This window comes from Mirounga angustirostris, unplaced genomic scaffold (genome assembly GCF_029215605.1).
Source record: "Mirounga angustirostris isolate CCGP_5_RB_7025 unplaced genomic scaffold, mMirAng1.0.hap1 SCAF_3, whole genome shotgun sequence".
In the NCBI taxonomy this organism is placed as follows: domain Eukaryota; kingdom Metazoa; phylum Chordata; class Mammalia; order Carnivora; family Phocidae; genus Mirounga; species Mirounga angustirostris.
The window spans coordinates 168,490,072-168,514,306 of NW_026991711.1; the positions used below are offsets into that span (position 1 = coordinate 168,490,072).

General features: G+C 40.0%; 1 protein-coding gene across 1 annotated transcript; it reads left to right on the forward strand.

Moving 5' to 3' along the window:
- The first annotated feature begins 2,217 nt into the window (after positions 1 to 2,217).
- LOC123841385 (gamma-crystallin F-like) lies at positions 2,218 to 4,616 on the forward strand. Its single transcript, XM_064585791.1, has 3 exons — positions 2,218 to 2,226; positions 2,318 to 2,560; positions 4,344 to 4,616. The coding sequence occupies exons 1-3, from the start codon at positions 2,218 to 2,220 to the stop codon at positions 4,614 to 4,616; spliced, it is 525 nt and encodes a 174-aa protein (XP_064441861.1).
- Positions 4,617 to 24,235: the final 19,619 nt, after the last annotated feature.

The window sequence follows — 24,235 nt, forward strand, 5'->3', positions numbered from 1 at the left end:
ATAAATCCCTAATTTCATCTTCAAATAATGAGCATAAAGGACCATTTAAAAACCTTCAAACCAGAGCCCCAAACTGAAATCAGCTTCTGGACCAGACTGTGAATTTGTCCCAGCCCAGTTTTAGCACATTCTCTTTGCCAGCTTTTCAAACCCCATTTCCTGGGCCCACTGTTCATAAGCTAATCTCTGGTTGTCCAGAACTTTCCATGTGGTATCCACCTCATTCCTGCTCTCTTTGGCATGGTGCCATGATCCAATGTTTCCAGACTTTATCACAACAAAATCTATCAGGCCTATGTTTCATTCTCTCAAGATCTTTTCACAAGGAATTAGCTAGCTATCCTGGGAAATCCATTTACACTGATACATAAAAGGATGTCAATTTTATTATGTACTGTGGTTAGTAGGTAAGGTATTTGCATTTTATTTATTTATTTTTTTAATTTTATTAATTTATTTGAGAGAGAGGGAGAGAGAGAGGGAGAGAGCACACAAGCTGGGGGAGGGGCAGAAAGAGAGGGAGAAGCAGGCTCCCCGCTGAGTGGGGAGCCCGATACAGGGCCTGATCCCAGGACCCTGGGATCATGACCTGAACAGAAGGCAGCCACTAAACTGACTGAGCCACCCAGGTGCCCCAAGGTATTTGCATTTTAAAGGGCATTGTGTCACAATACCTAAAACCAATGGTTTTCAAATATTTATTTATTTTTATTATTATTACCTAGTAAAAAGCCTCTGTTTTCAAATAAGGTTTATATAAAACAGATACAAGTGAAATGCTCTGGTTGAAGTGGGGAAAGAAGATCAGGGGCACTCCGCCTTTCCCTTCTACTTGCTGTCTGAGTGACCCTAGAGCATCTCTGAGGAATTCCTACAGTTCCTGACAGCCTACAAACCATCCCGTTAATGTAGTGGGGTAACCAATGGTGAGAATGTTAGGCATGTGGCTAGCACTTTTAGACCAGTACTTTTTCAATGAGGGAGGGTGGGGTTGTCCCCCACAGGGATGTTTGGCAATATCTGAAGACATTTTCAGTTGTCATAACGTGGGGAAGGAGGGAGGGGAGTGCTCCTGACATCCAGTGGGTAACACACAGGGATGTTGCTAAATATCCTACCTACAATGTACAGGACATCTACCCACAGCAGAGAGCATTTTGGTCTAAAATGTCAAATAGTGCTGAGGTTGGAAAGCCTGCTTTAAAGAGAATAGGGCACCAGGAGCTCCTGGGGGAGGGTGGGTTGATCTTGCTGGGAAGGAAAGAAGACTCCAGCCTCTGGAGTCAGAGCCTTAACAGCCAAGCAAGCAGGGCTTGCCCAGGGAGGGGAAAGGTAGAGAAGGCAGAGGCTTCGTAAGATTGTAGGATTTAAAATTTTGTTACATTTGCACATTAACTAGCAGCTAGATCCAAACAAATAAGCTTAGCACTTAACAAAGTTATTAGTTAAGTAGAAAGTTACCCTGTGAGTTGGAACCACCAGTGAGTCACCTCATGAATTTCAAAAGTGGGTCTCCACGCCTGTGCAGTGACAGGCACCCCAGCTGAGGCCCTGGAGAGGACCCTGGTCCAGCCCAGTCTCCAGGGAGCAGAGTGGAAGCCGGTGCCTAAACCCGCTTCCTCAAGGGCCAACGCCCCGTCACCCTTCCTCAAGTGTTAGCAATATCTGCTGTACCCGCTTGTCAGCCCGTAGGGTCATGGAGAGGTCCTTCCTCTTACAGGGAAATCCCATCTTACTTTAAACGTACTATGGAGAAGGCAGGTTCCTCCCCATGTTCCAGGTTCTCACACCAAGAAAATGCTCTCAAATTGAAACGTCTCACGCTGGGGTCCATTCTGACCTCAGACTCAGTCATTACCTGGCTCTAGATCGTCTTGAAGTTTAAAAAGATAACTAAAATATTTCATTGCAATTATCAATTAGGTTAAGGGCTTTTGCTCAGTTCCAAATTCCTAAATAGGCTTCATTTAAAGGCCCCAGAGGCATCAAGTGACAGTTTTAACGCGGGTCATCAATTCGAAAACACTGGCGAGTCTAAGAAAAAACATACAATAAGTCCCCCACCCCACCCCCGCAGTCATTATGTAGAAAAAGAGAGAGAAAATCCCCTCCTCAGCCCGCGGGCCCCTTTTGTGTTGTTCCTGCCAACGCAGCAACCCTCCTGCTATATAGTCGCGCGCGCCAGGGCGGCCCATCACTGACCTCCATCCACCAGCCATGGGGAAGGTGAGCCCAGCGCAGCCGCAGGCCGGGAGGGGGCCCCGCACGCCGGGGCTGGGGGCCAGGCCTCTGAGCCTTTCCCTCCCTTGCCTTGCAGATCACCTTCTACGAGGACCGCGGCTTCCAGGGCCGCTGCTACGAGTGCAGCAGTGACCACCCGAACCTGCAGCCCTACTTCAGCCGCTGCAACTCCATCCGCGTGGACAGCGGCTGCTGGATGCTGTATGAGCAGCCCAACTATGCGGGCAGCCAGTACTTCCTGCGGCGCGGGGACTACCCCGACTACCAGCAGTGGCTGGGCCTCAGCGACTCGGTCCGCTCCTGCCGCCTCATCCCCCACGTGAGTCTGGCTCCCCGGCTCCTGCTGGGCCCTCCCGCCACCCCGGCGCTCCAGATGTGCCATTCAGACTACGGGGTGGCCGCCTTCTGTTGCTGGCTCTATGTTCTCCTTTCCTTTGTGAATATCTCTAGGGTTTTCTAACACTGAAAATGTGGTGCAATGCTTTTAATTTAAAAGTTTATTTTGCTTTGCTAAAATTCAACTCACCGCTACTGGGGAAAAGAAATGCAGTAATTCCCGGGGTCCATGGCCCAGGTGAGGAAGGAGCAGCGTGTTGATACCGGTTCATCAGGTAGCCTGGGGCTAGCTAGTTCCTTGGGCTATTTCTCTCTCTCTTCATCTGTAAAATGGGGCCAATAAAAGTAGCTAATTCATAGGGTTGGAATAAGGATGAAAGGAGGGTACCTAGCACAAGGCGAGCTACCACTTCCCCTGAATATTAACTATTATGATGATGAACATCAAGTTCCGGTTTTTGTTCAGTCAGAACAAGTAACCAACAAGGTGATTCTGGCAGCTTCTGCAGAACCCACTGTTCCCCAAATCAAGCCCCAGCAGCCTGAAATCCCACGGTTGGGGATTCTCTAATCTATGACACAGTCCTCTGGAAAATGTACCACTTCTGCGAAGTGTGAAACCCCCTCAGGGGGTGTAATGCCTTGATGGACCCAGACGAGCACGAGGAGCCTGAGGATCCGGGCTTCTCCTTCCCCGTCCGGACTTTTCTAATCACAGACTTAAAGCTCCAGTCATTAGCTTCTCGTAAAAGAAGAAAAGGCTAGAGTGGTTGCTCCACGTGCTCCGGGCTGCTGTGAAGGCCAAATTAAATGATGTACACGTGGGTCCTTTCCCAACCGTGGGAGATAGCTTATTAGCAGTCTTTCATACTGCAGGACGACTGCTTGTGAGAACTTCTGAAGAGCGTTCAGTGGTGGGAGCAGGAAGACATTGAGACACTCGGCACCCTCTGGGAAGGCAGATCAAAGAAGAGCAAGCGCTCAAGGAAAAGACAGGCAGGATTTGCTCAGGACAAACAGCCTAACTTTCCATTTTTCTAAAGGTTGTATACTCCCTTGGTCCTGCGCAGGCCTCCTTCATGATCTTGAGCTTCCCTTTTTATTAATGACCTAAAACTGTTTTGCGCATACGTTAGAGCTGAGAACAGAGACCTCATCTCTGTGCTGGCTCTTGCTTTCCAGGATGTTAGAGTAGCAGGGCTTAAAGCAGAAGAGACTAAGGAACCACCACAGCGCATCTGTGCCTCGTTTTCCGGAAAGCAATCTGACTTCCTTTCTCCCTCGCCTCTTCTAATGCTATCAAGATTCAAAATAACGCCTTTTGCTAGCAATATGTTTGTCTTTTTATTTTAATATCTAATTATTTTTATATCATCCAAGGAGAACCCCGGACCACCAAAAGTCCATGAAGGATAGAGCAAAACAATTATATGCAAATTGTTACTTAAGAATGGTAGTAAATGGATCCAGTGTGTATGCTTCATAAAGGTTGTGTCCTCCCAAAAAACCCTAGGGAGCACCATTCACATATTCATCCATATCATGGTCTATGTGAATGGTGGGTTGTTTTTTTTTTTTTGAGTTTTGCAGTATACAACTTACCCAACTGTACAATGCAGCCATGGTATTGGTAGTCTCCTTTAATTTGGTCGCCTCTGATATAGAAAAGATAAAGAGATGCCCATTCCCCCTGGTGGGGTGTGTGGCTGGTTGCGAAGAGCTAGGTTTTCTGACTTTTCCTCATCTGCTGATTGCCAAACCCACAGACCAGCTCCCACAGGATCAGGATTTACGAGCAAGAGGACTACAGAGGCCAGATGGTAGAGATCACAGAGGACTGCTCCTCGCTTCATGACCGCTTCCACTTCAGTGAGATCCACTCCTTCCACGTGCTGGAGGGCTGCTGGGTCCTCTACGAGCTGCCCAACTACCGGGGGCGGCAGTACCTGCTGAGACCGGGGGACTACAGGCGCTACCACGACTGGGGGGCCACGAGTGCCCGAGTGGGCTCATTGAGAAGAGCCGTGGATTACTATTGAAATATTTTTACTCTACCCTATTCTCCATCTGGGAGCTAATAAAGTATTTCCCGTGTGTTTGATGCAATTACGTGGTCCTGTTTTCCTTTTAGGCTCAGCAGAAAGCAAGCTGGGAATGATGTGGGTTTGCTTACACATATCGGTGGAAAGGGTGGTATGGGGTAGCAGTTAAGAGCACAGCCTCTGGAGCCTGAATGCCTGGTCCAAATCCTTACCAGCGATAGGTGATGGGGCAAGTTCCTTAGCATTTCTGTGCCTCAGTTTCCCAACTTGTAAAACTCGGGGTTATAATACGCCCTTCATCTCATAAGGTTGTGATGTGGATTACATGAGTTTTTATTTTAAAGTCACTGACATAGTTTAGCTTTGCCTACAGTGGTTTCTAGGAAGCTGTTTTGTAAGCTTGCTGGAGAAACATCTGGTCACCTTCTTGGTACTCTTTCTTAGTAGACGTCCCCTTTGGAGACTGCATTAAGTGGGGCAGCTAAGTGAAGTTGCCTCTGAGGGAGATAGATAAGTTTGTTAAGATAACTGTGTCTGACACGTCTTAGGTCTAAAAATATGTGACTGGCTAATAGATTTATTATTTATGTATCCAGAGCATTAATAAGAACCATGTGTCACCTTAGTAAACAGCCCAAAGGACTCTTCCAAACATTTTTCTACTTACAGAAGGTACAGAGCACTCAGGTAGTGTGTGTACTGATAAGAATGAGCACAGAGTGACAAAAATAAAGGCAGGTGGTACATGATCAGGAAAATAAAATGCAATCACGCAAAGTTCATAAACCTGTCATTGGCCAGGCTGATGTTATCTCCTAACTTGGATCAATCTTTATTACATCTAGTTCATGAATCATCTTTTGATAATAATCATGGGAAGAAAAAAGAAAAAAAAAAAGAAACTTACGAGGACTATTTGTCTAATTGAGTGCAAAATTTCTTTGCAGGCAGATGAAGTTCCTCAAATGAAATCTACATAGGTATTCTATGACACCACAAGATTTTAAGTGAAAATACTAGGCTTCTCAATTTCAACTATTTATCATGTACATGAGAAAATCAGTTTGCTTCCCAGCTTAGAGGTTTGCCTTATGGTGAAAATGGCAACATCTTACTGAAATAGAGTCTTGGGCAGCTGAGCAGCCACAATTATGAAAGAACCACTGCAAGCGATTTTCTATTTGAAAAAAAAAAAAGAAAGAGAATATGTTCAGCTAGGAAATATGTTGTTTCCCAAACCTCAAACATTAGAGGAATAATGTAGTCAGATTATTTATGTCTAACATTTTATTTCCCGTAACACCCATGCATGCTCCAAGGTATATGGAGAAGCTCTAAGGACATTTAGGTCCGTGCTGGACAAGACAGCAGTCACTGGGGCACAAGATCACGGAACACTTGAAACGAGGCTCGTCCAAAACAAAGCTGTGTCCTAAGTGTAAAATACACACCAGATGTCAAAGACTTAGTGTAAAAAGTAGAATTCGAAAGATCTCATCGTTTTTCATGTGCATTCAATGCTGAAATGATAATAGCTTGATCTATTATTAAGTTAATTTTATCTGTTTCTTTTAACCGTTTTAATGTGGCTACTAGAAAATTTAAGATTACATTTGTGCTTCTCATTGCCTGTCTATTGAGCAGACACCCAGGCTGGAAAGATGAGTTGTAATTTGTATTCAGATACAGCTCGTGGGGCGCCTGGGTGGTTCAGTTGGTTAAGTATCTGCCTTCCACTGAGCTCATGATCCCAGGGTCCTGGGATGGAGCCCCACATCGGAGCAGGAAGCCCGCTTCTCCCTCTCCCACTCCCCCTGCTTGTGTTCCCTCTCTCGCTGTGTCTCTCTCTGTCAAAAAAATAAATAAAATCTTAAAACAAAAACAAAAACAAAAACAGATACAGCTCAGCCTGAAACTGAGTGATAGAAAACCTGAAAATGAACAGATGGCAGAGAACACGTTTAAGTTTTATATCGTCATCAAACGTCCATTCTCTCATGAGGAGACACTCAATGAAGTTATCACTGTCACCTCTCACGGACTGAGGCAGTGGGGGAATGGGTCCCAGCCTCATCTCATCACATGGCTCTTCCACTAACTACACTGTGTTGAAGTTCTGACAACAAATACGAATGATCCTCCATTCTACAGGCCAAGTTCCCTCTCTACTCCCTCTCCCTGTTCGGTGACCAGCCCTTCAATTGTAGCAGTTTCATTCTGGAAGCCGACACGTTTGCCTCCCCCACTAGATCCTAAACTTCTAGAGCTAGGGAGAATGTCTCAAACATATCGGTATCTCCTGAAGGATCTAGTAGAGTGTGCCTGGCTCAAAGCAGGCCCAGTGATGCTGAGTGAATACATTCATAAAAGGAGAAAGTATAAGTGAACCAGTAGTTTCTGCAGATAGGATCAGACAGTGACGCATTGGACATTCTTTTCTGCAGACAGTACCTCGACCTAAGGGAGGGAGGAGGGGTAAATCTAAAAGTCCTGGGTGGCCGGGAAGGTAAGGGGAATGTGAGGAGCTGTTGGAACATGGTAACAGGGGCTGGTGGCATTTGCAATCAACTGAAAAATACATGTCCCACTTAAAGGCATTATGACTTAACAGGTTTAAAACACATGGGAAATGGGATCCAGCTGAACCTAAGGGCTGCTCCTTGGCCACCTCTGCGCAGACACAGTCTACCCTAAAAAGAAGATTTCAGGCAAAAAGAGACAAGTTTTCATGAAGGATGATCTTTGGGAGTCAGCCTTTTAAATCCCACCACAGTCTGGTGGCTCTGGGATGTCCCTTTACTATGGCTGATTTCTCATGTGTTTAATTCATTATCCACAGAGACCAAACAGAACCATATTCTCCAAGTTAAAAGCAAAACTTTCCATTAACTAAAAGTTATAGGCAGACAGGCCAGAAGCTGAGCTCCTACCTCAGCGCAATTTCTTACACGGCCTTGTCCAGCCTGCAGTTTGCATCCTGACAAGATGGTGATAGAAGACACGTCAGGTATCTTTTCTCTGTGGGCCTTCCGTTTTAGCTCCATCCTGTCCTTCTCCTGGCCCCGCAGCTCCATTTGATGCAAGGAAATAGAATTGTCACTTCCAGTTGAGCCCATTAGTCACAGGAAGTGAATTCGTGCTAGAGTTTCCAAAGCTCTGCCCCATTAGGCCACATTCTCTACCTTCCTGCTCTCTCAGCCTCGGCCGTTCTTCTCCCCGAATAGCATCAACAAAAAGCCTGATGCGCTCAGCACCACGGAGGTATAATTTTATGTTCTCAAGTGTCATCTCCCTTCTAGCATTGCAGAAAATAGAGTTTGCATTTTTTATTCACCTTTTTGCTTTTGTAAGATACATATGAGGAGAAGAAAATTATCTTGTGCTACGTGTTCACACCAAACTTTTGTCTTGCAGTGAACATAAAATGAGGGGATATCCTCAGAGTCAAGGCCGGGGGGGGAGTTGATCACCTGAACAGAGTGGTGTTGAAAAGCCCTTGATGAATATACCCAGTGCTATAGACTTGGGAAATCTCTTCACAGAGATGATGGTCGAACCTGTAGAATTATCTGGCATATCCAAGGAGAGCGTGGGAGAGATGAGGGATCCCGGATTAGGGAAACTCCTCGTAAATTGAGGAAAAACAGATTATTTAAGAAAATGAATTAAAAGAAACCAGTTGGAAATCAAGATTGCCAGTATTGTTTTGCTTAACTGTTTGAAGATTTGTTAAACTAAGGATTATATCGCAAACTTTCATGTTTTAAAACAACTTTTGTCAGTTCTTTGGGATTTTTTTTTAGTTTTATTGTTGCTTTAATTTAAAATTCATCTTCATTCAATCATGGCTGCACTGGATTATTTATAAGAAAAAAATTTTTTAGGTAATATAAAGGACCAACAATAAAGTATCACTTAGGGGCACCTGGGTGGCTCAGTTGTTAAGCGTCTGCCTTCGGCTCTGGTCAAGATCCCAGGGTCCTGGGATCGAGCCCCGCATCAGGCTCCCTGCTCAGTGGGAAGCCTGCTTCTCCCTCTCCCACTCCCCCTGCTTGTGTTCCCTCTCTTGCTGTCTCTCTCTCTGTCAAATAAATAAATAAAATCTTTAAAAAATAAAAAATAAAAAAATAAAATTATGTGTGTGTGCCCACAAATGTGTATAGAAATTGATCTGAAATTATGCATGTATATATGTGTGCACAGAGGAAATCTGACCAAAACATACCCATATGATATTAAAGTGGTTGTCTCTATATAGATGAGATTATGTGTTTCCTATTTTCTTAGTTTCCTTGTCTATATTTCCTGATTCTTCTCTTAAATTATGTCGTTTTTACCAAAAAAAAAAAAAAAGGAAATCAAATAAACTGAGGAAGAGAAACAATAGAACCCTAAAAGAAAAAAAAATTTTTAAGATCTCCCTTAACTTTTCAAACGCTGTTGACATTGTTATAGATTTATAAAGAGCACGAAAAATCACTGGCTAAAAATATTCATCTTTGACTTTACCCTGGCCAGATCAGTACCTTAACCATTTTTGAATAGGATCATATGCTAGGACTTAGAAGAAGAACCAGACTTTATAGGTGTTGTAGTGATGAGAAAAACAGCAAACTGCTAAAGAGATAAAGGTGGGAAAGTGAGAAAGAAGAGTTGGACATCCTGGAAGTCACTTGCATCGGATGCTGGAATGTCAAGAGGAATGAGAGCTGAATCCAGGCTGTGCAATCCCTTTTTAGGAAGGTTACGTAGGGTATTATGCATAGGTTCCAGATTACAAATGTTTAACAAGAGAGCACCAGGTCTCATTAATACACAGAGGTTTTCCTTTTCCTCTATTTATTCACTCTACTTTTCCAATATTGAAAAAAATCCAATAAGATGGAGTCCCATTTGATAGTCCCTGAAATGTGATCTAGTCGGGGAGAAAGAATAATTCAACAAGAGGGACCCAGATGCTTCCTGCCTTATCAGTGGTCCTGACACATCCATAAGCTTTTACTAGGTATGAAGAATAAGTCTTGGTCCAAATATGGGATGATAGTAAAATCCTGCATTTCAGTTATGGAGGAATTCAGAGAGATTTTCCCTTCAAGATGCATGCACTGCTATTTGCAGAAATATTTGAGAATGCTTGGCAAATAGCTGGCTGAGAGTAGCTATTTATGGAATTTGAAAAATAAAACCTAGAGAATTTAGGAAATCCACGAACTATTCATTAACATAACCCGCTGAAAACCTGAATATTGTATGCTGTTCTTTTTGAACAAATTTAATAGATCAAAGGCAAAGAAAAAGGCATATCAAAAAGGGACACTTTTTAAATCACGTGCTGGTTTTCAAAATTCAGTTCAAGTACTTTTTTTGACAAGATGAGGGCAATGGAAAGTTTCCTTTTGTTCTGACATGCAATTATTTTTACCCTGCTGCATTTGTAGTCATAAAGAAAGATGCTGTCAGGCTGATTGACTGAAGGAATTCTCCACAGGGGAGGAAACTAGAACTTTGACAAAAGCCTCTGAATAATGAGGTGATAAACTGTTTACAGCCATGGAAAGGCAAACTTTAGTAAGAGTTACATGTACTGATTAGTTTCATGAACAACCTTTACTCTAGCCAGTAGAGGAGCTCAGTGTCATACTTACTAATTAAGTGGAAAGAGATTTCAGAGGGCAGGGGGTGGGGGGATGGGCTAGCCCAGTGATGGGTATTAAGGAGGGCACGTACTGCATGGAGCACTGGGTGTTATACGCAAACAATGAATCGTGGAACACTGCATCAAAAGCTAATGATGTAATGTATGGTGATTAGCATAACATAATAAAATTAAATTAAATTAAAAAAAATAAATGGAAAGAGAAAAACTGAAATCTTTGATTCACAATAAATATACATTGATAATAGCTCGACCTTAGAAGTATTTCATTTCACAAAAGAGGACTGTTTGTGATACATAATTCACACATTTATGCCAGATGCTAGCCAAACCAAACAGAGTGTCAAATTAAAGCAGGGAAAAAAGAGAATGCAGAAAAAGGACATGTGTCTGCAGGATTCAGAGTTTGTTTACTATTTTGTAGTTTACATATCTACTTTGTGAAAATGAAGGCAGTGGAACATTTTGGAAACTACTTTCCCAGAAACCCTTGGGCTCCAGGCACAGCACCCTGGGAACATGCATTAGTGGGGGACAGGATATCGCACCTTCCTCAATTTACATAGAAAGGTATGCCTTTCCCCTGTTCTTGTCTTTAATTGTGCCTATGCGCCTTGTATTTCTGAAAACCTGGTATTCCTTATTACTAACAGCTTCGCTCCAGTAAGAACACCTCTGTGTTAGCCTGGTGCCCATTAGTGCAATTGTTGTGTGGCGCAGAGACGTGAGGATGGGCGTCCGAGCAACTGGCTTTGGCTTCTTGTTCCTCCAGGTACAGATGTGCGGCTTTCAGCATACTCTCAAATGTGTGAGGGTCTTGATTTTTTTTTGTCTGTTAAATAGGGAGAGTGAAATATTGTATGTATTTGCCTTGCACAGTGCCAAGTGCAGACTGGGTGTTTAATAACTGTGCTTGTCTTCTCCTTTCTTCACCAAAATTGATGGCTCTGTTTACCTGGTAATTCATGGCAGAATACTTTGCTCTCTTGAAGACATTAGGAAAATCATGGATTTCAGTCAAATGGGGATATGAAGAAAAATAAAAACACTACCTAGCATAGTATCTGGAATGTAATAAGTGCTAGTTTGATTTTCTTTCTTTTCTTAATTTAAAGGGACTATATTTGAGACTAATATGTGACTATAGTGGATTTACAAGTAGACCAATCTAATTTTTCCAGCATTGAACTGGTTTTATCCAATAAATAGCCATCACTAAATAACAAAATAATAGAACAAGAACTTAGAACAGAAAGTCTTGGTTCTCTGAATTCCAGTGTCTCTATTACATATTGATAAGATCATACTCAATGCCTTCCTCTGTTAACTCCTTAAGTAAATTAGGTCAGTCTATAAAGTGTTCATAGGAAGTCAGGGTTTATCATCCATTTATAGCTTCCCTAATTCTAATCCTGTTCTTCCTTTGTCAGAAAAGAAGCTGATCAGTGGAGAAAAGAAGGGACCCAGGGACAGGATGGTGAACTTCTGAACTGAAATCTGCTCTGATTTGAGAAATGTACTTCTTGGTTGTTTTGTCCTCTTTGCTTCAGGGTCTATTATAGTAGTTCCCCTTTATCTGCAGGGACTGCACTCCAAGACCCCCAGTGGATGCCTGGAAGTGGATAGTACTAAACCCTATATATACTATGTTTCTTCCTATACATACACATCTATGATAAAGTTTAATTTAGAAATTAGGCACAGAAGAGATTAAAACAATAACAAATGATACAATAAAATGATTATAAAAATATATTGTAATAAAAGTTATAAGAATGTGATCTTTCTTCCAAAATCTTATTGTACTGTATTCACCTTTCTTGTGATGATGTAAGATGATAAAACACCTATGTGGTGATATGAAGCGAGGTGAATGACGTAGGTATGTGACGTGGCATTAGGCTACTATTAACCTTCTGACATCCTGTCAGATCATCCATTTGCAAACCTTGGTTGACCTCAGGTAACTGAGACCATGGGTAAGGGGAGACTGCGGTATGTCCAGTCAGTGTGTTGTGTTAGGGAACAAGTGCTCGTGGGAAGTGGAAGTTTCTCTTTTAAGAACCAGAAAATAAACTGGATAAAAGAATGCTCATCTAGAAGGGGCATCAGTGTTACCTGAATGCAGTGAAACTGGAGATTTATTCAGAGTTTTTTGGTATTCAAAAAGAAAACACTCAATGTCCTCAGGATTCTCAAATTCTGTCCCAGTGTCCCTTCTCAGGAATCATCAGAATCAAGGAAAAGAAGTGACAAGATGAGGGTAGTGGAGAGGTGTAAGTGGCCAAGGGTCTGCCCCTTCTTTCATCTGATTCATTTATTTATCCTCATTTTATCACAGTGTTCCAAAAGGGGAAAGATGGTCACTTATGAGAACAAGGTTTTGATATCTTAGGAACAGGAACGAAACTGATGATAATGATTATAATAAAGAAATAGTAATTCAAATGATAATATCATTACTAACTTTAAGGACCATAATGCACATGTAATTAATTTATGTAACTCCTACTTCCATTTTCATCTCTCCTTTCCCCCATGGATGATGCATCCCAGTATTGCTTCTGCGAGATCCATGTTCAAAATTGAAATCAGGTAAGTGGTTTCCTTTGAATATTTCTTGAAATTGAAATCTAATTATTTCTAGAATGGTACTTCTGAGTTACCATGTTTTACCCAGGTAAGTTTTTATTCACATTATCAGTCAAATGTTAAAAGAAGAAAACAGCCTTGTCACAGGGATGATTTGTCTTCGCATTCCCTGTCAATCACTCTCTATTCCCTGAGTTTCCTGACAGTGTGGTGTAGGTGTGTACTGACCACTGTTGGCTAAATATCTACCATCTATTCTTCCTCTTTCTTACAAAATTCAAATTGTGTTCAAGTGTTCAGCCTTCTCAATGTGCTGTGTCATTCTCAGGGAAGGCAATCCCATCCCCAGCCACAAAGTGGCTACCAATTCTAAACCAATTGTGTTAATCCTGCTTGCCTATCCAATTAAGGACCTCAGCTTTAAGCAGAAGAGTTTAAGGCATTCTCCTGATGACTGATATCGGATGAGAGTTGACATATGACCTAAACTGGCTCAACCATACTAAGGAAAAGCCTGCTGTTTCATCTTTGAAGTAAAAGCTTTCTCTTTGTCCTGTTGGGTTATTTGAGTTGCTATTGTAGCCATTTTGAAATATCATGGGTAGGTTTGCAGTATGTGAAAAGTCCAGAAACTACCGCATTTTAATAAAGCCAATTCATTGAAGAAGGCAGAGCCAAGGAGATTGCAAAGAAGCCAAAATCCATTTTAACCATACTTGGAGATTGTCCTCTCTATGAACTTCTTCTTATGTGAAATACTAAATATGTTTATATATAGTTTCAGCTAATTTGAGATGGAGTTTTTATTACAAGTAGCTTAAAGAATTGTAACTGAAGCAGGGGAGAACTAACATTCCCTGGAGCTCCTGAGAAGGCCCTTCTGAATTTAGTCCTATTACATTTTTCCAAACTCCACACTAGGTGGCTTAGATTTGGGCACATGACCAGCTCTGTCCCATCAGGGTTGAAGAGCTTCAGATCTGCAAATTGAAAATTTGGGGGAACTGGACTTTCTTTTGATTTTTCAGTGGATCAGAATGAGAATGGACATAGCTCTAGTGTCTACATTAAACCAGTGAATAACCTTTCTCCTTATGCCATTTTATTTTTTTTCCTTTAACAGTTATTAATAACTTTATTTTTTGTTTGTTTATTTATTTATTTTATTATGTTCAGTTAGCCACTGTATAGTACATCATTAGTTTTGATGTAGTGTTCAATGATTCATTACTTATGTATAACACCCAGTGCACATCACAACATGTGCCCTCCTTAAGTCATTTTAGATTGAATTTTCTGTTCCTTGGAACTGAAAGCATCTTACATGAGAGTTAAGCTTCTAAAAAATACTAGTTTGGCTATATTTCTAGTTGAGTTTTCATTTTTTTGTCCCTGTGATTTACATTCTATGACTGTAATTATTTTTCAAAAAGGCCTTTTCAGGTTTCAAAAAGTCCAGAAACCCATTCATTAGAGAAATAATAATAAATCTTCAACCAGGAAATTAAACCAATGTGAAGGCAACATATCCTCTCCTTTTTAAACTTTATAGTCAGTGGAGAACCTGTCCTAGAGTTCCTTTCTTTACGCAATTTACTCATAGAGAATAGCAGATTGGTTAGCTGCCCACTTTGTTTTCCAAAAAGCCAGGAGACAAGCTGTAGAAAATAAGAGATCGTTTTGATTAAAACTGCTGTGATGTGTTTTCACTTGTCTCAGGCCAGCCACAAACAGCCCATGTTCTACATTAGGAAAATAACAAAAGTTGATGCCTACAAAACTTTTATTTGGATTGTAACATGACTCATACTTTAAACAAATAGTTAAACACTAATATTAGTGCTGGAGTTTTCAAAGTGGTCCTGCTGAGAGGTTATTTACATTTTTATTGCTCAGAAATATTTTTGGAATCATTCTTTTTTTGAAACCCTGCTATAGCATTTGACATATTCTTTTGACAATCGTCCATGACAGCAAATTCCCTAGTAAGTGTGGAACCAGCTTATTTATCAGCACCAATTGATTTAGCAGGATGAATTAAGTGAGTGATTAAACTGGCAATGCAGTTTTTGATCAAATCAATGAAGTGAGGTTATGAAAAAACCCATGCATGCAAACAAATGCAGAATATTTTTACCTCTAATTAGAGAGGGACCATAAAAAATAAGCTGCTACCATCTTCAGAAAAAATAGAAAAATGTTCAACTGGTCAGCCAAAATTTTCCTAGAAGAATACTAGTCTACCATGAGAACACGTTCCTTTAGTTATAAAAGCTTTTTCCTCATTCAGAATATTCACTGAGAATGCAAATATTTCTGGGTGGGAGAGATGGAGGATAACCTGCTAAACTGATACTTAATCAAAAATACCTTGGGTTCTTTGTTCTTTGGGTGTTGAGTTTGATGAGTTCTTTATAGATTTTGGATACTAGCCCTTTATCTGATATGTCATTTGCAAATATCTTCTCCCATTCTGTCGGTTGTCTTTTGGTTTTGTTGACTGTTTCCTTTGCTTTGCAAAAGCTTTTTATCTTGATGAAGTCCCAATAGTTCATTTTTGCCCTTGCTTCCCTTGCCTTTGGCGATGTTTCTAGGAAGAAGTTGCTTCGGCTGAGGTCAAAGAGGTTGCTGCCTGTGTTCTCCTTTAGGATTTTGAACGACGTGGATGGAACTGGAAGGTATTATGTTGAGTGAAATAAGTCAAAAAGAGAAAGACATGTATCATATGATCTCACTGATATGAGGAATTCTTAATCGCAGGAATCAAACTGAGTGTTGTTGGAGTGGGGGGTGGGGTGGGAGGGATGGGGAGACTGGGTGATAGACACTGGGGAGGGTATGTGCTCTGGTAAGCGCTGTGAATTGTGCAAGACTGTTGAATCTCAGATCTGTACCTCTGAAACAAATAATGCAATATATGTTAAGACAAAAAAAAAAAAGAAGAAGAAGAAGAGGGTAGCGGGAGGGGAAGAGTGAAGCGGGGGAAATCGGAGGGGTAGACGAACCATGAGAGACGGTGGACTCTGAAAAACAAATGGGGTTCTAGAGGGGAGGGGGGTGGGAGGATGGGTTAGCCTGGTGGTGGGTATTGAGGAGGGCACGTTCTGCATGGAGCACTGGGTGTTGTGCACAAACAATGAATCATGGAACACTTCATCTAAAACTAATGATGTAATGTATGGGGATTAACATAAGAATAAAAAAAAAAAAGAAAGAAAAAATACCTTGGGGATGAAAGTGGGAATTGGAAGAGAGAGTGTTAAATCCATGATTGTTGAAGGGGGCAGGAGGGATGTTGATCTGAAAAAACAATCTGTATCTCATCTGAATTCTTGCCTGGCCTTACGTATGGGAGAGGGAAGGAATGCATACTGTGTGATACTTCCATATAACAAAGGCCCCAGCAGGTACTGGGGAAGAGATGCTGCCCCAGGTCACTCTGAATGATAGAATTTATTGCATCTCACTTTCAGTAATTCGAAAGCTTTTTCTACTCTTTACCTTCTCACATTCTGAAAGACTTTATGGCTTCTTTTTTGTTGGTGGAGACAGTTGGACCTTGATGATTTAACACACCACAGGTAGATTTAGACTTCATTCTCAGGGATACTGCTCACTTTCCATAAGGGAACAAAAGTGACTTTTTCTTTAATCGATAAAGAACATTAAGTACATTTTTCATTTCCCTCCGTATTTTTACTTCAAAGATTTGTCATGTCTGTTTCTGAAAGGAACTGAGATGCCTTAGAGATTAAAATATACAGGGAAAGAGGCATTTACATCTAAAACCGGATCCTGTTTCAAGCACACGAAATGCCCTTTAGTTGAGTAGATCTAAAACATATTGGCGCAGTGAAGTAATTATCTCCAAGTGCTCTCGCTTCTACTGCAAATAAGGGAACTGTAATGGGCTGCATAGCTTTTATTTTCTGACACTATAAAGTCAGTTCATTCATCTCTAGTTGTTAATTTTTGCTTAGACTGAAGCCCCAGCTTAAATTTACCATGGGGACCCTTGCTTATAGATGGAGGGACTTCGTGCTGGAAAATGTATAGTCTGAAGAAGGTGGCTTGCTGAGAGCAAGGGGATGCTTTTCTTCATCAAATAAAACCAACTGTGCCAAGAGTTACAGGACTTGTCAACTTGGAAAAACACAGAGTAGCTAGTACTACTCAAAAATAACAAGACAAATAACTGAATTAAAAATGGGCAAAAAGATCTGAATAGATATTTCTCTAAAGAAGATATAAAAAGATATTCCACACTGTTAGCCATCAGGGAAATGCAAACCAAAACCCCCATGTGATAACACTTCATACTCACTAAGGTGGCTGTAATAAAAAAGACAGACAATAAGAGTTGGAGAGGATATGGAGAAATTGGAACATAAATGGTACAGATGCTCTGGAAAATAGCCTGGCAGTTCCTCTTATAGTTAAATGCTAGATATTTACCGAAGAGAAACGAAAGCATATGTTCATATGCACACGTGCAAACATTTATAGCAGTGTTATTCATAATAGCCTAAGATGGAGACAACCCCAATGTCCATCAACTGATCAATGGATAGACAGAATGCGATATATTCATACGCTGGTATAGAATTCAATAATAAAAGTGAAGTGCATGCTATAACATGGACAAGCCTTGAAAGCATTATGCTAAGCAAAGAAGCCCGTCACAGGGGATTGTATATTATATGACCTCATTAATAGAAAATTTCCAGAATAGACGTATCTATAAAGACAAAAAGTAAATTGGTAGTTGCCTAGGGATAGGGTGAATGATTGGGTGGTATGTGAATTATACCTTAATAAAGCAGTTAAACAAAAACATAGAGGAAGGCCTCAGGGTGTCTGGCTCACAACGTCACAGACAAAACAGTCTTAGAATTTTTAAACCAAATTTTTTTCTCTTCTTACTACTAACTTTCCCAAGTTTCCTGCTCTACCATAAAATTTTATATTTGATACCTTATCAGGGAAGCTGATAAAAAGATAATTTTTCTGAACTAAAGGATGTGCAGAATGTCTAAGTGATTTCCACAAAGTTCTATGCAATCAGTAACAGATGTGCCAACAGAGGCCTGGTTTTCTGATTTCAATCTAGGACTTGGTCTCTTAGCAACACAGCCCTTCAAACTGCTGGTTCCAAATACTAAAGCCCAGAAAATGAAATTGTATTAAACAGCAAGGAAATACAGTCATTGGGATGTGACTTCTACTTTGTTCATTATTTTAGTTTATTTAACAATTAAAATTATCTATTTATTTTATTTTATTAAAATAAAAATGTATGGATTTTGACCCCAGACCTTTAGAAAATACAATACAAACAAGTCAGAACTAGCTCAAGCCAAAGTTAAATGGAATCATTTCTCACCTCAAATTGTGATTTTTAAAGAGTCTCTTTCTTGTTCTTCCTTGCAAGAGTGATTTCTAGGGAGAAGACACAATCTGTTGGTTGAGAGTCCATTTTTTCCCTGACCTCTCACTCACTGATTTTTAAATTATATTTGGTGCTCAGTATATTACTGGGCAGAAGGAATACTGGTGGAAAATAAGAGCCCAGAAAGAACAGAGTGTTCTAAAACAGAGTAGGAGGGGCTGAAGGTTGAAGAGGTCTTTTTGGCGATCCATTTGAACTCTTATTTCAGTTGGCTCTGTCCTTTTTAATAGCTCAAATCAAATGAATTTTTTAACGTCATCTCTGTTCCGCAGATGAAATGGAAAGCTCTCTGGTTGAAAGGAGCACAGACACTCAAACAGTTGCCTACAAGTTTTCTCTGATTGGTGTTCCATACCGTTAACTTCTTATTTTTCTTGTTCCTGTTAACATTTTTATTATCTTATCTTCCCTTAAAGGCTCTGAGCTATGTTTTAGACTTTGGGTCTTTCTGGTATCTAGATGAATTTCCTCTATGGCATAGGGACTCACAAACGTCCCAGTGGAAGGTGCTGGTCTTTGTGTTCGTGGCAGTGAGTTTTTATTCCCTTGCTTTCATACTGTCGGCACCTAAAAATCCCACCTTTCCCACACCCGCATCTTTGTCTTCCTTATTCCTCTTCACAAAACTGAATTACATTTCTAGGAATGAGAACTCACATTTGGGACCACGTTTTGGCTTTTATTACAATCAATCTGAGAGAAGCTTAGAGGTTGTTTTGTGTTTGTTGGACTTTCGTGCTGTGACCAGTGACAGGTAACCAATAGAAGGGGCAGTCCCAAAGGTTTCAGGAGAAAAGGCTGAACTTCAAATTACATTTGCTCATATGTTGTTTCAATTGGCTGTGTCTTCGTTGTATGCTCACTTCACAATTTGGCTGATCAACCATGTCAAGTAAATATTTCTGGCCTCTGTTGATTGGAATTAAAGGAAGCTATATGCATCCCCTTCCCAATCCCAAATCTCTACCATGTGGCAGAGAGGTAAGATGTGGCTAAACATAAATATTTATTAGCAAGCAGACAAAGAAAAGGAGGGGCCAATAACTGAGCTGGAGGAGAAATTAAAGCTTGCTAGTGGCACTTTGCCAAGCTGCTCACAGCTGCCATCTTTGGACAAAATAAGCATCCTGGGGTAAAATATTTAAAATATTTGGTTATATACCTCCATTCTTGACTCTCTTTAAAAAAAAAACTTTATTCTTGTCTTTCTTGTTTTCACAGTGTCTGTGCTTTTTAGGTATTCATAGTTTCACTCCAATTTTGGAAGTAGAGTATAAATAAATGTAAAAACAGATATTGTGTGAGGTGTCATACAAAGACAAATTGCTCCTTTAAAAAACTGCTAGGCCCATTTAAGCCTCACTTAGATGCTCTAACCAATGTTTTGAGCTAGATTCACTTGTTCTAAATACCGACTTTAAATACCCTTCACTGTTTACACTGCCAAATTGTGTCACTCTCTCCTTCAAAACCTGGTTTCCAATTCATATCCTTTATCCTTTCAGTTACTCAAAAAAACAAAACAAAACAAACCTTGGGTTATGTTTGACTCCTCTTCTTTACTAGTCAGTACATAACCCACCTGTTAGCTTTTTCTTCAGTGCATACCCATAATCTTATCCCTTCTTGTTAGGTCCACCACTTGCATACAGGACCAAGCCCACCTTCATCTGTTACTTGGATTACTACAATAGTCTCATAGAAGTCCCTCGGCTTCTACTTCTTTTCTTCCACAGTCTATTTTCAACACAGCAGCCAGTGTGATCCTTTTTTTTTTTTTTAAGTTGGCTCCACAACTCAGGGCCAGAACCCACAACCCTGAGACCAAGACCTGAGCTGAGATTGAGAGTTGGATGCTTAACCGACTGAGTCACCCAGGCATCCCCCATGTGATCCTTTTATAACAAGTCATATTATGTTATTTTTCTGCTAAAACTCTGGCAAAGTGTTTCCATCAATTAAAGCAAAAGCTGAAGTCCTTATTTTAGCCTAAAATCCCTCCATGACTTTCTTTCCTATTCTCTCTCGCTAACTTCCTTGTCTACTTATTCTCCTGTTTGTTATTTTACTCTGCAACAGTTAGATTGAGCAAGCCAGCAGTTCTTACATTAGAGCTTTTTCTCTAGTTATATTACGGAACCTGGACTGGATGGCCCGACGGAAGAACCAAGTGGCACTCGGAGATCTTGGAGGATAGGAGGTTTATTTAACACCGGCAGGCCCAGAGGAGAGTGGTCTCCAAAGGTCTGAGCCCCAAGCACAAACAAAGGGGGCAATTTATACACTTCTACTTCTGCATATTTAGCACTTTTGGCACGTGCACGAAGCGGGGCAGGGAGAAGAACCCGGAACAGCCCCGGGGCAAGGACTGGGACTCTCTCACTGGCTCAGTTGGCTATCTTAGGACAGATTTTCTTTATCAGTTGTACCCTCTGCCTGTTGTGTTCTTCTCCAGATATCTTCCTGACTAGTGATTTCATAACCTTCAAGTTTGCCCAAAGGGCACTTTCTGATCATCCCATTCCATACTACAAACCCCCAATCCACCACCTGCTCCAGAATGATTAGTCACCATTACTCTACTTTTCCTTTTGTTAACCCATAGAAACTGCCTCCCTCGAACATATTCTAAATTATTTATTATTGTAGTCCGTCTTCATCCACTGGATTTAAGCTCCATAAGGACATAAGCCTTTGTTTTGTTCATTGATGATTCCCTTGTCCACTGAACTGCACCTGGCCCATGATAATTTAATCAACGAATGTATCTATTTATGTTAAGATACTGAGTCACTGAAATGGAGATTGGAATTGTGATGGTTCATTTAGAATCAGTTTTGTTAGAATGTATTTGTCATGGAACCACATGGACAGCAGAATGTTGGGCGGTTGACATATTTACCATCCCCAGTGTCCCAGCTTAAATGGAATGTCTAATAGAGGTTCACTTATCAACCAATGGCTTTTTAAATAAAAATATCCAACTCACGACAACTGTCTGTCATTCACTTCACTAAATCCTGATGCAATACAAGAGCAATGGATGAGTCAGCTCCATGATTCATCAATGTTGTTTCCTTATCTGCTAATCTGTACCTTTCACTCTTTGCTCCCTTTCTACTCCATGAATCATTTCATTTTTTGCTGTTTTTCCCATTTCTCCCCCTTCTTTTTCCTCTAATCCAAACTTCAATAAAATAATAAACATATTGCAGATAAAATAAGAATATAAGTAAAACAAATCAAAACAAAACCAAAAAAACCCTGATGCCATGGTTTGGATTTTATATGAAATACTTTTTTACAATACTTTTTTTTGTATATATCCCTAAGGTAGGGATTTTTGATATTTCAACTAGTACATAGTTGGTTTTACGTATGGTGTGCATCTGTAAATGTGCATATATATGTATATGTGTTGGTGGTGACATTTCATTTTAATGCATATATATTTTTTCATTTCCAATATCATCTGTTATGGAAACTGGGAGTTTGGGAAAGTATAAATAAGAAATTAAGGTCACAAAATCCCACCACTGAGAAGCAATTGCTGCTTACATTTTGTTAGAGATCATCACTGTTTACATAACTGTGTCTTACAAAATAGGTTAGTTATTTCCTTCTTAATTTCTTTAAAAAAAAATGTAGTTTTAACTACAGTTGTGTATATCTTTGGGGATTTTATATTTTTCACATTTATTATATATGTGTTATATAAAATGTATAGTTAGCTTCGAACAGTATAGAAAAGAGCAAGGGAAACAGTTTAAAAGTTAGAATAATAATTAAGAGTAATTATTTTTAAATCATTAGAATTTTTTTCAAACAAGCCTCTATACTGAAAATAGGATAGATAGAAATAAGTTTTCTTACTTGAAATTATTTTCCCACTCTATTTTTGTTAAAAAGTATGAAAGAAAATGTACTTGAATTTATCAAAAGAAAACAAATGAATATATGAAATTATTTTCACTGCAAGATATTTTAGTTCCTAAAGTATCTAAGTTTTTTTAAAAAAATATGACCTGTAACTTGTCATAATTCATTTAGTAACATATTTCAACTTTATATGTTAACTATTGAACTCCTACTATAAAACACTAAGGCAACTACTATCCTTACCATTTCTTCCATATCCCACTTTCTGTAATTTCGTGATTTTTATATTTTCAAAAGTCTTAATATGTATATTCCATTCTATTCTTTAGTCCAAATACCCACAGTTCCATAGTCTTATTTCTCTATGTAGGTAGATTCAGTATTTACATCTGTCCTCTATTGTAGTTTCTCCATAAGTGACCTGGTAGGCAGAATAATGGCCTCCAAAGATATCTACCTTATAACTCAGAACTTGTGAATATGTTACCTTACATTGCAAAAGAGATTTCCTAAATGTGATTAAGTTAAGGATCCTGAGATGAGGAGATGCTCCTGGATTATCTGGGTGGGTCCAGTATCATCACAATATAATGTTTAATCACAAGGATCCTTAAAGTAATAGAGGGAGGCAGGGGGGGTGAGAGTCAGAAAGAGATTTGAAGAGAGGAAGTGGCCATGAGCCAAGGAGAGGTAGTCTCTGGAAAAGGCAAAGAAATTGATTTTGATTTTTTTCTAGAGTCTCTAGAAGTTTCACCCACACCTTGATTTTAGCCCAGGGTGACTCGTTTTGGACTTTTGACCTACAGAACTGGAAGATAACAAGTTTGCACCGTTTAAATTCACCAAGTTGGTGTTGTTATAACAGCAATAGGAAACAAATAAACCTGAGTTCTTTGTTTTGATTGGTATCTTGAACATTTGGATTGGTCCAATAGCTTTCATGAATGTTCAAGGTGTTGTATTCCCTGAATTCTTAAATGTTTGAGGATGTACATCTCTTGTGTTTGTCAAAAACATTAAGCGTATCTTATTACTTAGATCTTTATAAACATCATTCCATTCTCTTCTCATAATATGATTATTCCTGGAGAAGCTTTTTTCTCCTTTGTGCATGACTAAGTTTTCCTGCCTTGATATTTTAGGATTCTTGAATTGTAGTAAACTTTACAAGTCTGTCTCTTGGTGTTGATTACTTTATGTCTATATTTTCACTGAAGACTGGAAAGTTTTTGGATCTACAGGGTGCATATTTATTTTGGGGAAAGGTTTATTCCATATATCTTTGGTTTGTAATCCTACATGCATCCATCTTAGGAAAAACCAGTTTGGTAATGCTGGACCTTCTTTATCTTCCAAATACATAATCTTTGTAATTTATATTTTGTACATGTTCTTTACCTTATTGAGTTGTGAATTTTTTTCAGTCCTGAATACTGTCACTCCAACTATAATTTAACTCGAATGTACTTCTTCCTGTGGCTTCTACTGTGGCTTGCCTCTGGAATGTTTTTGCTTTACATCCTCAACTCCTCACTGCAGTCATCAAGTTGGCTTTTCATTTTTTTTTTTTTCCCCTGTCTTCTAATCTTTCCTTTAAACCTCACCTTGCCTTTGTGGAGATTTTTCTAGATGACATTTTACTCGGGAGTATGGAGCATTATTTATCAAATGTTTTCCTCTGGGTGGCTCAGTCAGTTAGTCCTCCGACTCTTGATTTCAGGTCAGGTTATACTCTCGTGAGATCGAGCTGCGCATCAAGCTTTGTGCTGAGCGTGGAGCCTGCTTAAGATTCTCTCTCTGCCTCTCCCTTTGCCCCTTCCCCACCCTCATGCAAGCTCTCTTTCTAACAACAAAAAAAAGTCTTCCTCTTTTCCCTTCAGTGATTCTTGTGATTCATTGTCTTCACTTGCCCTTTGCTCAAGTTTCTTCAGAGATGTTTTCATAGATTCCACTTATTTCTTTATGACTATTGATTTTTTTTGAATTGGAAGATCTATTTGTGAGATGTGAGCTGGGGCAGTTGACAGCTTTTGTTTGGGT

Coding starts and splice junctions, on each gene's coding strand:
- LOC123841385 (XM_064585791.1), top strand. Junction 2,561..4,343: donor CCTGCCGCCTCATCCCCCAC/GTGAGTCTGGCT, acceptor CCAAACCCACAG/ACCAGCTCCCACAGGATCAG.